The following is a 13,403-nucleotide window of genomic DNA, read 5'->3' on the forward strand; positions in this document are numbered from 1 at the left end:
ATTTTGCAAAATTAAGTATCAACCGAGCGATGAAAATTAAGTATCAACCGAGTGACGAAATGTTTTTCCAACACCGCTGACGTAACAAAATAATCCTTTATATTAGCTCAAAAAAAGGATTGAATATTTTTATAAGCCTCAAATTCAATCCTCTAAACTCTAAATATTTTAAATCTATGAAATTAAATTTTATCTTACAAAATTAAGAATCAAAATTAAATGAAACTGAGATGAATAAAAATCAAATCTTGTAGGTGTTTTTCTATAGTTACTATGTTCTTGGTCTTTCAAAATTTTGATTTGTAATAAACCTTATTAGTTTTATTAGTCTTGGAGGGTTTTAATTTTAAGAAATCTCATTGATCTTTAAGAATTTTGACTTATGAGAAATCTTGTTATCATTCACTTTCCCAGGTAACAATAGTTAACAATAGAGCCTAATGATTTCTAATAGTTTTTTGTTATGTGTGGTTGAATCACCACATAATGGAAAATGATGGTTTTCATCAAAGAAATTTTCATTGAGAAACATTATATTAGATATTTTAACGGTACAGAATGATTTTCAACTAAAACAGTTTTGTCTTAAGAACAATTTAAATTCAAGGATGAATTCTTTTGAACCTGAAAAAAAGATCAATGCATGAGCTTTTTAATATATATATTTTTGTTGTTTTTATTTCTTTTTATTTAGTTTAAGAATTTTATTTTTTCCTATTCACAAGAATATTTTTAATTTTTTATTCAATACTATTAGACTTTTCTAATTTTCCTATTCAACATTTTTAAGGTTTTCTAGTTGTTTATATCAATATTTTTTTTATTCAATAGTTTATTTAGATGAATTCCTTATTTTATTTTGCTTTCAAAGGGTCGGTTAATGACATATTTAAAAAAATATAATCATTCTTTTGGAAGTTCTAGTGTTGCTTACATTAAAAAAAATTAAAAATAAAAGCAATGTAATGAACTAAATTATAAAGAGAAAAATGTTTTTGTAAGAGATTAGCAAAATTTGATTGAAAACAAATGATTATATTTACATGCAAGTGCCAGTAATATATTTTTAAAATGATGATATTACCCTCTTTTACTAAATTATGTATGATTTTTAATATTCTAAAATCATGCAATGTCTTATTACTTGTATTAAAAATATGTAATGTTTTTTCACTCGTCCAATAAAATTAACTAATCTTAACCTTAAGTTAAAGAATCAATATATCTCAACAATTAAAAAAAAATAAAAGAGGAGAATTCACTCTTTATCTTTCACAAAGTTTTGTTCATTGTTTTTTAATTTCATCATTCAACATTGAATTTATTGAAAATTAAGTATCATAATTTATTTCTATTTTCTTAATAAAAATATCTCAATTTTATAATCAAAGATCACAAGTTTGATGCGTTGACTAAGGTTAACTCAAGTTATTTAATGGGATATTATAAAAATCAATAAAGCTTAACAATCAAAACTTTTTTTAAAAAAATTGTTCAATGCACAATGCTTTAATGAATTATAACATCATATTAGTTATTTAATGGGGATTTTATATTGAAAAAAACACATGCACAAGTAAAGAGAAAAAAAATTCATGACCCACAAACAATAACAAAAATATCTCCACCTAATATTTTATTTTCTTGTTTGTATTTATTAATTTTTTATAAAATAAACACTAATTACAGCTTAATTAACATAAAATATCTTCGAAACATTACTCTCTCTCTCTCTCTCTCTCTCTCTCAAGTACTCTTCTATTCATCTCATATTCAATATCATCTCCTAAATTTTGCAGTCAAATCAATTCCTTATTGAAAAAAATAACTTCACATCATGTTTGAGAAATGAATTATCGCCTCACTCTATGTTATATAGTCCTTTTCTCGTCTGAGGGTTCGTTCTTCGCCATGGTTTCGAAGAAACAATCGTGCCCATGTTATCGGGTTATAAGAATGATGGTGAGTGGTTCATTAACGGATTGATTTTGAAGATGGTTGTTTTCGCATAATTTCTTCTCTTTTTTTTTCCTCAAGAATTCTGAACAAAGTTGTGTAAATTGAATTTTTTTTTTATCAAGAATTATTTTTTAAAAAAATATTTTTATTTATATCTTTGATTCTCATTAGTTACCACTAGTCAATATCTTCAAGTTAACTTTGAATGCCAATAAGGCACCATTCTAACATGTGTTTTTTAGTATTATTAGCTTTGTCAACTAAGAAATAAAAATGCGATATTTGTGTTTAATATAATGAATTAAAAATATATTAATTGATAAATAAAAAAATTTAATGAATTGTTTTATTAATAATTATAATATGAATCTAATATGAAAAAAATTCAAAACGTTGGCTAAAAAATATATGAGAATAAAATATTTATTTTGTTATTTTCAATTTGTAATATAGTTTTTTTCAATTTATCATTCTTTTATTTTATTTTTTCATATAGTCATGTAAACATATATTAACAAGTTTTTTTTTTTAAAAAAAAGATGGGACTTGACATCCACGTAGACAAATATCATGTCATCCAATTCCACTGAAAAATCAAGGTCCAACCAAAAATTCAATTCTCAACATTGTTTCACCTATGGTAAAACCTTCAAGGTAAGTGTGGAGTTGATAAGCCCTCTCAGCTTAACACTATTGAAATATATCTCCAAGGCCGCAACATATTGGCTGGGCATGGATATCATCATCCTACAACAACAGTACAGATCTTCAAAGGACTAAAAACCAATATAATCCGGATTAGAAACACAACCAAAACTAGGGCTATAATTCCATATTTCTTGAAATTCAAGAATTGATCTCAACACAATTTGTGGAGAGATCACTGAAAAACGGGCCACTTCCAGACAATTAACTGCACTTATCATGAACGGTCAGCAAGCTCACAAATCTTCACCTTTTGACTTCTTTTTTTTCTTTTTCATGGCACTAGCATCTTGCAGCTCCTCTGTATCTCGGTCTTTACTCTTCTTCTTCTTCTTCTTGGCAGTACCATCCTGCTCATCGGCATCAACCCTGTCGGTACCATTTGACTTCTCGACAGCCTGCTCCTGATCCAATTTTCTCTTCTCCTTTTTCCTTTTCTTCTCTGATTTAACATCCTCTGCAGCACCTCCATTTACCGTTGGTTTGTCCTCAGCCTCGCCATTCTCTGCAGTGTCAGATTTTGATTTCTTTTTCTTGCTTTTCTTTGCTGAAGCAACAGCCGGTGACTCTTCAATTTCCATAGCAGTATCTAGAGAATCCAAGACAACCAATTAAAAAAACAAATTAAACGGTTGGCATCTAGAACTGAAAACTGTAAAAGCAAAACCAGCAAGAACACAATGAGTTAAACCAGCCGCTTTAAGAAAATCACATGCAGGAAGACACAGGGGTTGCTCATCAAATAATGTTAGACTGTTAACAAAGCAACTGAAGAAGCTAAAATATAACTTCCAACAGAAACTAGAAATTCTTGAATGTATAAAAAAATTAAGAAACAACATCGATTTCACTCGGGTGCACACCTTTATTTTCAGCACTTCCAATTGCAGCTTTCATCACATCAATGTTTTTACGTGGTGCAACACCCTTGTCATAGAAATCCAATCTCTCTTCAACTTGTTCTCTTAGTTTCTCCCCAAAAACAGTTGTACCACTCTCTGCGACACAACAAGATGCAAAAATAAGTTAATTATAGAGTTGAGTGTTGAAAATAATTAAACAATTTATCAAGAAGTTTGAAATTTACCAGAAAAACAATCAATGCGAGATGCGATAGAACATTTATTTGCAAGATAGCGAGCCATGCGTCCCTTGTTGCGAGCAGATGCTCGACCAATAAAAGATGAATGGAAAATCAAACCATATTTTGGTGTGTTTCCTCGGGTTTTCAGTGCCCTAAAGAACAAAACAAAAAGGTTAAGGTTTGGAACTCATGATACATATATATGGAAGAATCTATTAGGGGAAAAACTTAGAATTATATGATGCAGTGATGGAAAAACACCTGAATAGTGCCTTTTCTGCACCAAGGATCTGAAGGGTGGAAGAAGGGCACTTGGCCAGATTTGTGAGACTGCCAGCATGAGATATCAGACGAGCACCAACAATTTCACCAATCAAGGAAGCCAAATTGGGTGCAATATCATTCATTTTAGTAATTAGATACTCATGGAGCTTCTTCCTGTACTCAGAGAGGTCCATTATCCTCTGAGCAAATTGCTGGACATTAATCAAGTCAATGGGAGACAAATCTTGACCTGCAAAAGGGAAAGAAAAAATTGAGCGGAAGATAAAGACAAGATTAAAATTTGGTCAACATAAGAAATACAAAAAGAAATTCTACCCATTGATGCTTTGGCAGCTTCTACAACCTCCTTTGCTTTATCTTCATCTCCAAGTATGTCAGTTAGTGCTGGGAGTTTGTCTTCAGACAACTTGGACTTGTCATCAATGAACTTTGCAAGTTTGGCATAGATATAGTTGTCATTGACGATCTTCACTAATTCAGGGAAATGCCAAGAATACCATTCTCTGCGGTAAGTTAAAGTATTAAAGGAGCTGCAGCTAGGTAGATGCAAATTCCAAGTAATGCAGGCAACACGTTAGTGTAAAAATCAATCACAAACCTGACCCTCATTGCGAATGAATTGACATCCTTATCAAGAGTATCAAGAAGGAAGATTGCTTGAATAACCATATTGTCAACTCGGTTGACATTGAACTTCACTTTTGCTCTGCTGTAACTGTGTCCCAGACCAAGTTGGGCTTTCTCCAAGTCACCAGGCTGTAGAAAGGGATTGGAGAGGGAGAGAATAATTTTTTGAGAAACATACCTCTTGGAAACAAACAACAGGAAAACTTGAAAAGAAGAAAAGAAAAGCATGCATCAGAAAAAATGCAAACCTTTAAGTCCTTGATGAACCTTTCAAAATGTAACCTTACACCACGAAGAAGCTCATGTACGAACTCATTACTTTGGCAAGGAATTTTAGTCACCTCAAAGATATGTGACCCAACCTTAGGCTCAGCAACTCCCAAACTAAACTTCGCCTTCTTTCCCTCCTTGACTTTTGGGAGGTTAAGCTCCAAAAAGTTCCTCAGTTCATCAGTCATGATCCCTGCATACAAAAAACAATAACAAAACAGGCATGAACTAACAACAAACATTTAGAGAGAGAACCAGAAAGAGCTAATCCCATCTCCAATATCTGCCGCTTTATATCTTGGATAACATAAAAAGAGCAATTCATCCAACACAACAGCAGCAAAGTTAATTACTCTTACTAATGACTACCGAATAGGTCATTTTCTACGACATGCATTGATTTCTTTCTTTAACAGAGTCTCGCCAACCACCCAACCAACAAAGACAGACGGGACTCTGCAGATGTTTAGCACACTATAAAGCCATACAGAACTAAAAGGCAACCTTTTTTAAAAAAGCAAAGCAAGCACAACTAGCATAAAGCATCTCTGTTCCTCAGCTGATATAGCGTTAATTGACCACTAAAGCAACCGAAAAAAAACAGCTGACACAAGAATAATAAAGTCCATCAAAAAGCAGGGGCATGCATGGCCAAGTTAATTACTACACTTAAAAGAAATCAAAGGCATTAAACCTTTCTCATTGTTTTCAAGTTATTTTTAAACAACAAAACCCGTCAACGAAAAATCAGACAAACTGCAAATACTAATCACTTCAAGAAACCAATTGACACAGTCAGAAAATTATGAACAAAGGGGTCTTTGAAAAAAAAAAATACTACACCTTCAGAAACAGAGTTACACTGATTGAGAGCATCTAAAGCAGACTCGAACGGGTGAAAAGCAGTGAGCTGCACTGCCTTACCAAACCGGTTAAGATCCAAAACCGAGTTCCTAACAGCTTCAGTGTTTTGTCCAATTTCATCAAGACCATTAGCGAGGAAAAGACTGTATCCCGATGATGTCTCGTACAACAAAAACAAAGCCATTGTGGAAAGAGTAATGTGTGGTCGAAGTGGAGGTGGCTTTGTGGCTAGTGCAGGGTTTTATATGTTTTAGGGTTTAAGGCGAGGCATAGCTTAGTTGGATACATACAAGTGTTAGAGAGGAGTGGAGAGGAGGAGAGGGAGAGGTTTTGTTAAGGCGACTTAGGGTTGATGGTGGTGATGGGTCGGGCCTGATGAAAAATAGGTTAACTTAGGTGGTGTGGATTTTTTTGCAGGATATTATTTGTTTTTAAATTTTTTATATTTTTGATAAATGGAAACAAATTAAAAATATAAATTTCTTTACTATGTCATTTATTATAAATTCAAAAGTGACAGGATATGTTTTGCAAATAGTTGTTATTGTCAAAAAGAAATTTTAATAAAACAAAGATTTTTAAATCCAAAGTTGTATCAATAACAACAATCTAATTACTAAAAAAAATAATACAATTTTAAATATCAAAGTTAAATTAAAATCATAATAAGGTAATTTTTTTTTCAATTTAGCTTTTTTTTTTTTTTTTTTAAGTGAGAGATAAGAGATTGTGGTCAAGTATAACATCATTTTTGACCACATGTTATTGAATTTCATTTATAATAAAAGTTTTATGAATATTGTTTTATGAAAATCTGAAAAAGTAGATAGGGTTGGAGAGGGAAAAGTTTTAACCAATTTGATTTTATATTTTCTGGTTGTTAAATTGATTTGTTAATATTATAATGATATTTATCTGTGTTTTTAAATGAAAATAAATGAAAATATATATTTTTATTTCAAAAAAAACCACGCCCTTGATTTTTCTGATTACTATTGTTTTGATCAAAATATAAACAATAAAAAGATGCATTGTTCACTATTTTTTTCAGCAAAAATAGTTGTATATCCCTTAAAAAAAGAAGGTTAGGGTAGCATTGGTCTTGGTTGAGAGTCCCGCTACATATGGGCTTTTTAAAAAGGCTCAGATTTTTTAGGTTATCCAAGCTTGGCTTGAGTACTTGATTTTTTTATTTTTTATTTTATTTTTTTATTTTTATAGTATAATTGAGTAAAAAATATTTTTTTAAAAAATAATTTATGTTTCTTTCCACCATTTCTTGCTCGTATTTTATATCCATAACTATATACAAGAATACAAATTCTATGTTGAAACATTTATTTCGAAAAAAAAGAGTCCATGAATTTTAAACACCATCATGTATTCTTAATGGTAAATATTAAATATATTATCTTACCTCAAAATAATTATACATGTCAAAAAAAAAAAATACTTCTACTTCTAATAAAGAATTTTTTATGCATATCTAAATACAAAATATATGTAATAATAATATGTAAATACAACTCTATATATTCCCAAAAAAAAAAAAAAAAGATGACATAAAATATTTGATCTTGCTAAGAAAATAAGAGTTTCAAGGGATAGGTTAAACGGCAGGCAGGCAGGCTAGGAGGGCGCGCGCACCCGACGAACGAAAGAATACGCAACAAAAGTAAAAGAAAACCTTCATTGATCTTCTATTCATCAATACATTAATTGATAATGGAAAATACACTTCTCCTTGTAATTTTCTCCCTACTTACTTCTCTATTAACCTTTATCTTAACAATCACGTCCCGCGAGATAATCAATGGCAGAAGGACCCGACAGAGGGCTGTCGGTTTCTTCCATCCATACACAAACGATGGTGGCGGTGGAGAAAGAGTGTTATGGTGTGCCGTGAAAGCAATTCAAGAAGAAAGTCCTGATCTTGACTGTGTTATTTACACAGGAGACCATGATTCCTCTTCAGAAAGCTTGATGTCTCGTGGCCTTGATCGATTTGGTGTCCAATTACTTACCCCTCCAAAGGTACCAACATCAAATCTCTCAAGGACCCTCTATTCACTAGATGAAAACTTAATGTGCGTTGATTTTAATTTTTGCAATTTCTGTCTGTTTGATGTTGCCCTTTGTTTATAAGATGATGACTTAACGTGAGCTGGTTTTAATTTTTGTTATTTTGTGTCATGGGATGCTGTAGGTGGTGCATTTGTATAAAAGGAAGTGGATCGAAGAAACTAGTTATCCTCGGTTTACTATGATTGGTCAAAGCTTTGGATCAGTTTACTTAAGCTGGGAGGCTTTGTGCAAGTTTACTCCTTTGTATTATTTTGATACTAGCGGATATGCTTTCACATACCCAGTTGCTAGATTGTTTGGTTGCAAAGTTATTTGTTACACGCATTACCCTACGATCAGTTTGGATATGATTTCTCGTGTTCGTGATCGGAACTCCATGTACAATAACGATGCTTCAATTGCCAGGAGGTGAGGTTCTTTTGCAAATTAAAATTTTGATTGATTTATTTGTATGCTTGTTTAGATAACTCTTCCAACGTTAGTTTAAAGCACTGTCCAAGTAATCAAATGCTTGTTTTGAAGGCTTTCCCTGCACCTTTTTTTTTTTTTGAATGATCAGTGAAGATATTGTTTTTGGTGTAAGTGAGAGGCAGAGATTTGCTAACATTCTGCATTTCTTTTTTCAAAATCCTCATTGCTCGATCAAGGAATGCAAGTACATGGACGTTTAGTAGAAACCACATTTGGGTACGATTTGATGTCAAGTAACGATCTTATGGCTATGTATGGAATAAGTGCAAGAGTGGTCTAGTGACTTGTTTTCTGAAGTGCTTGTTAGAAATATTGTTTCAGTGATAGGGAGGCAGAAAGACTTTTCAGTGAAATGCCCATGCCAAGTGTGAATTCATGAACCCTTATGACCACTGGCTGTGGAAAGCATGGTCTAGGTAATGAGGCAATTCATCTCTTTGACGAATTGCTTTAGTAGCACCAAGCTTGCTGTTTATTTGGCTGTGTTTTTAGCATGTAGCCTTCCAGGATTAGTTGAAAAAGTCAAGAATACTTCTCAAGGTTATTTTGTGACCATAGGATCAATGTAAGACTAGAGCATTATGGATGCATGGTGGCCAAGCCAGGTGCTTAAATAAGAATCTCATTGAATCACACTTTGAAGCCGAATACAGGGATATGGAAGACATTGCTAAGCACTTGTAGAGTACATGGGGACTTGGAATTAGGGAGAGAATTAGGTGATATTTTTTTTTTTGAGATTAGACCTTGATAGTCTTGTGAACTATGTGATGAGTCCAATTTTTATTAATGGAATGAATGTGATGGAATAAGGGAATTGGTGTGGACTAAGAGGTTAATGAAAGAGACAGGATGTAGAGATTGGCAATGAGGTCTGCTTTTTGTGACTTAGATTTGTGCAAATTAAATAGTGATCTGTATTTGGATATTGCTTTGAGATCTGTCAAAATTTAGCTTTGGTTTGATGGCTTAGGGTGTAGATCGAACCACTATTTATCCACATTTATTGTTAAATGCTTGTTTAAAGGCTTCCCCTGTACCTCGAAGTTAATTTTAGCTCACCTAATATTTCTCTATTCTGGATTGATGCTTGCTGGAAGTTACACTGTGTGTGTTTGGGAAGGAAAGGAAACTAATTTTGGGGAAACTTACGTGTTTATTTAACTTAATAATCTTATATAAAAAAATCTCTTTAGTTAGATGTGGCTGCTACCAGTGGCAGCTCTTTTGTATAATGATTGGAAGTTTGTTTGAAGCTTAACAATGCAGAAGACAAGGCCCACCTTCTTTGTGTAGCTGCTGTTTTGATTTGGTAATTGTAGAAGCATACCCACAATGTTGTTTCCAATGATATTCAACCAAATCCTCAATTGGCTGTCTATCTGGCATGAATTCATGTGCTGGAATACAAGCTTGTTGCAGAATCTTCTCCTAGCACTGGCTGTTCTATCCCAAAGTATCATATAATATTTTAGTCATCAGGATTCTAGTTGGATACATCGAGCATATGGCAAGTTGAAGTGCAAAGTGGGTGCATCCTAGAATGGTTGTACAAAGTTTGGTTGTTTAGGTATTAACTTTCGAGATTTTGAAGATCACTTTCTTGCAAAAAAAAAAAAAAAAAAAACTGACCTTATATGCTACATGTGAAAGTCTTGGAAGGTATGGTCATCGAGGAAGCTTTCAGTGGTTCAAGATGTTAGGAGTTAGCTGAATTAGTGATAGAAACAGATTGTTAGGAGCGAATTTAGACATTCTCAAGGGAGGACCTCTGGCTTTGGATATTGAGGTTATTTTGCATGATGATTTACAGTTTCCCAGGAAGTCCAAGTGGGCTTTCTTTTGATATATTCACAGAACTTGTAACAAGGATGCTAGCTTTTATGAAGGCTGCTTGTTTTTTGGCTAGGGAAGCTAGCTTGTGGGCATTTGATGACATCTCTGATTCTAGTTCTTTATGTATTCACAATGTTCTGTCTGAGGACATGACTGCACTCTTGTATCTGCTGGAAGTTTTTTTTTCCTCAATGAATCTGTTAGCTGAATTCCCAGAGTAGGAAAAAAGGCAAATAAGGAAAGCTTTTCTCACAAAAAATTATTTTTTATTGAAACAAAATAGAAAACTTATTGGCTCTGTTGGTCTTTCAGATTTATGTCCATGCAACTTCATATGCATGTGTCCTTATTTTTATAAAGTCAAACAAATTTTTCTCTTTTGGCAGTGGTTGGCTATCATGGTGCAAGATGATCTACTATACACTGTTTAGTTGGATGTATGGATTTGTAGGCTCTTGTGCACACCTTGCAATGGTGAACTCTTCATGGACCCAGTCTCATATTGAAAAGCTTTGGAGAATTCCAAGTCGTATTAAGCGAGTGTATCCTCCTTGTGACACATCAGGGCTTCAGGTTTGTGATATTGTGTCATTGCTCCTTGTGTCAATATCTCTTTACTTGGGGTTCTAAAAAGTTGGAAGTCCAAACAGGTGCTTCCTTTGGAAAGACCGGCCACAACTCCGATATTTATTTCTGTGGCTCAGTTTCGTCCTGAGAAGGTGGGCATACTTACATAAACCTAGTGAGCACAAGGTTATGCAGTTTTGGTGGCTCATTCCTTGGGCCTTTATGGGCATTCATTGTTAGTCTTTTACAGCTTGTGTTTGATGTCTCAGGCCCACCCCCTTCAACTCGAGGCCTTTTCATTGGCAATCAGGAGGTTAGATGCAGACATGCCGAGACCCATACTCCAGTTTGTTGGTAGTTGCAGAAACAAATTTGATGAGGATAGGCTGCAGAAGTTGCAGGACAAAGCAGTTGAACTGAATGTAGATAGGGATGTACAATTCTACAAGAATGTGATGTATAGGTTGGTGCAAGCATTTTATAATCTGGATCCTTATTGCTCTCATTTTCTCTTATTGAAAGCTGAAGAGCTTGATATTTGTGTGCACATGTGTGTGTGTGTGTGTATGTTGGCAAGCGTGTGCACGCACACCGTCACCATCTGACCGTGTCTGTATTGTATTTTTGTAATTTTTTTCTTAAAAAAGAAAAAACCACTGGAAGGATGTGATGTGGAGCATACATTCCTTATGTGGAAGAAGATGATTAATCTGTTCTGGTTCAGCTTGTTGATCAATTTGATATTTATTTTAATGGCTCACTGGTAAAAGAATGCCTTTTGTCGGGTTTTCTTTACTTTTTACTATTCATTCCTTGATTCTGACCATGCCAGTATTCCTGTATACTATCACCAACTTGATAGGAAATTTGATTTGGCTGTGGAATTGCAAGTTGTGCCACTGCCTTATTATTATCCAACTCATCATTTTTTATGGAGTTAGTGATGCTTTGGTCAAGAAAACTTGATGAGAGTCTTAGAAGGTGATGGAGGACAAAAGAAAAGGGAGGAAGCTGTGCTAATTGATATAATGAATCGTTTAAGTTTAAGAATTTTTTTCTTTGTAGTTGGTTGCCCACCTAAGATTTCAGGTTGGTTTCACTTTAGGTTTCTCCTGATAAAGGTATTCACTATTTCTTTCCCCTTCTGTGTTGTGTATATCCTCTGTCTTTGGGTGTTTTTGGGGCATTTTTCTCATGAATTTATCATATATTTAGATTCTTTTATCGTGTTCAGTTTTTACCTGAAGAAATAGAAAGGGAAGAAAACCCCACTGTCTGGATTTATATCAGCACTTTAACCATGGCAATTTACAGGGACTTGGTGAGACTTTTGGGAGGTGCAGTAGCAGGAATGCATTCTATGGTAGATGAACACTTCGGCATTAGTGTTGTGGAGTATATGGCTGCAGGCGCCATGCCAATTGGTGGGCATTTCAATAATTTTTTTTGTTTAAATGTTGATACTTCTCTTTTCCATTAGAGAATGCTTTGCTTTTTCTGAGAGGAAATGAATGTTCAAATGATTTTTCAACGAATGACTACATCCATTTATTTTGATGTAAAAAAGTGTTGGTTTACAGTGATGTTCTAACTTTCCTCTCTTCAGCTCATAATTCTGCTGGGCCAAAAATGGACATCGTTCTAGAAGAAGATGGGCAGCAAACGGGATTTCTCGCCCAGAATGTAGATGAGTATGCAGAAGCCATCCTCAAAGTTTTAAGGATGCCAGAAACTGAGAGACTCAAGATCGCTGCAGCTGCGAGGAAACGTGCAGGCAGATTTTCTGAGCAAAGATTTTATGAAGATTTAAAAGCTGCAATTCAACCCATATTAAACCATGTTTCCAGATGATGATTAGCAACATTTATAGTATAAAACAGAGGAGCATTGGTAGTGTTAAATTAACTCTAATTTACAGCCACAACCATCCATGCTTGACACTGGCCTTTTGCACTAACGGTGCAAGATCTTGGGATAGAAAAATCTTTTGGTGCATGGCAAGCTCACCGGAGGAACATTAATCATATCAAATGACCTGTTGTTCTTCAGTCCTGTATATCTGCTGTTCTCTACCAGAAACATTAATAAATAGACAAGATTGAATACTGATTTCCACACACATTGATCATATCAAATGACCTGTTGAATTTGTTATTACTGATTTCGTATTCTGCTTCATGAATGTAGTGCTGCTACTCTTGTATTTGACTAGTATGAGGGACCTTATGGACACAATCAGGTTCAGTTTTCGTCTTAGATTGCTCTTCCCTCCTTGGGCATACTGTGGCTCCACCATGAAAAACTTCCTAGGGCGTAGAATTGCAGCAAAATGAGGGGAAGCCTAGGCTAAGAAAGAGTTTGAAAATGGCATGGAATGGATCAGGGAATCCTAGTTTTTTCTCTCTCAAATATTTAGATGTCAATTGCTGGGTTTTTTCCCTTCATATTTTGATTCTTTTGATGACTCAGTGTCTTGAATTGTCGGTAACCTTATCGTTTCTAAGCTTTTGGTTCTTTTTACACAGATTCTAAGCCCATGGATGCAATTGCCGAGTTAGTGCCATGGAAAAAGATGAGCATCTTTATGCAGTCTATGACTGTTCATGTCTACGCGCAAAAGTCTTCGTCTTCTTCTTCTTCTTCTTTCTTT

General features: G+C 34.1%; 2 protein-coding genes across 3 annotated transcripts; one reads left to right on the forward strand and one right to left on the reverse strand.

The window, feature by feature from the left end:
• Nucleotides 1–2,517: 2,517 nt before the first annotated feature.
• LOC118044721 (nucleolar protein 56) lies at nucleotides 2,518–6,141 on the reverse strand. Its single transcript, XM_035053159.2, has 8 exons — nucleotides 5,774–6,141; nucleotides 4,909–5,123; nucleotides 4,632–4,789; nucleotides 4,349–4,536; nucleotides 4,010–4,262; nucleotides 3,752–3,900; nucleotides 3,528–3,662; nucleotides 2,518–3,253 (listed from the first exon to the last, which is right to left on the reverse strand). Exons 1-8 carry the CDS (start codon nucleotides 5,976–5,978, stop codon nucleotides 2,901–2,903), a joined length of 1,656 nt encoding a protein of 551 aa, XP_034909050.1. The 5' UTR covers nucleotides 5,979–6,141; the 3' UTR covers nucleotides 2,518–2,900.
• Nucleotides 6,142–7,374: 1,233 nt separating this feature from the next.
• Nucleotides 7,375–12,910, forward strand: LOC118044718 (GDP-Man:Man(3)GlcNAc(2)-PP-Dol alpha-1,2-mannosyltransferase). 2 transcript variants are annotated; one of them, XM_035053158.2, is made up of 7 exons: nucleotides 7,375–7,828; nucleotides 8,001–8,287; nucleotides 10,573–10,759; nucleotides 10,837–10,905; nucleotides 11,023–11,216; nucleotides 12,068–12,177; nucleotides 12,360–12,910. In XM_035053158.2, the coding sequence occupies exons 1-7, from the start codon at nucleotides 7,520–7,522 to the stop codon at nucleotides 12,602–12,604; spliced, it is 1,401 nt and encodes a 466-aa protein (XP_034909049.1). In that variant the 5' UTR covers nucleotides 7,375–7,519; the 3' UTR covers nucleotides 12,605–12,910. The 2 variants fall into 2 exon arrangements, with proteins under 2 accessions (XP_034909049.1, XP_073268930.1); XM_073412829.1 differs by having other exon boundaries at nucleotides 7,759–7,881.
• The last annotated feature ends 493 nt before the right edge of the window (nucleotides 12,911–13,403 follow it).

Source organism: Populus alba, chromosome 12, assembly GCF_005239225.2.
Source record: "Populus alba chromosome 12, ASM523922v2, whole genome shotgun sequence".
In the NCBI taxonomy this organism is placed as follows: Eukaryota; Viridiplantae; Streptophyta; class Magnoliopsida; order Malpighiales; family Salicaceae; genus Populus; species Populus alba.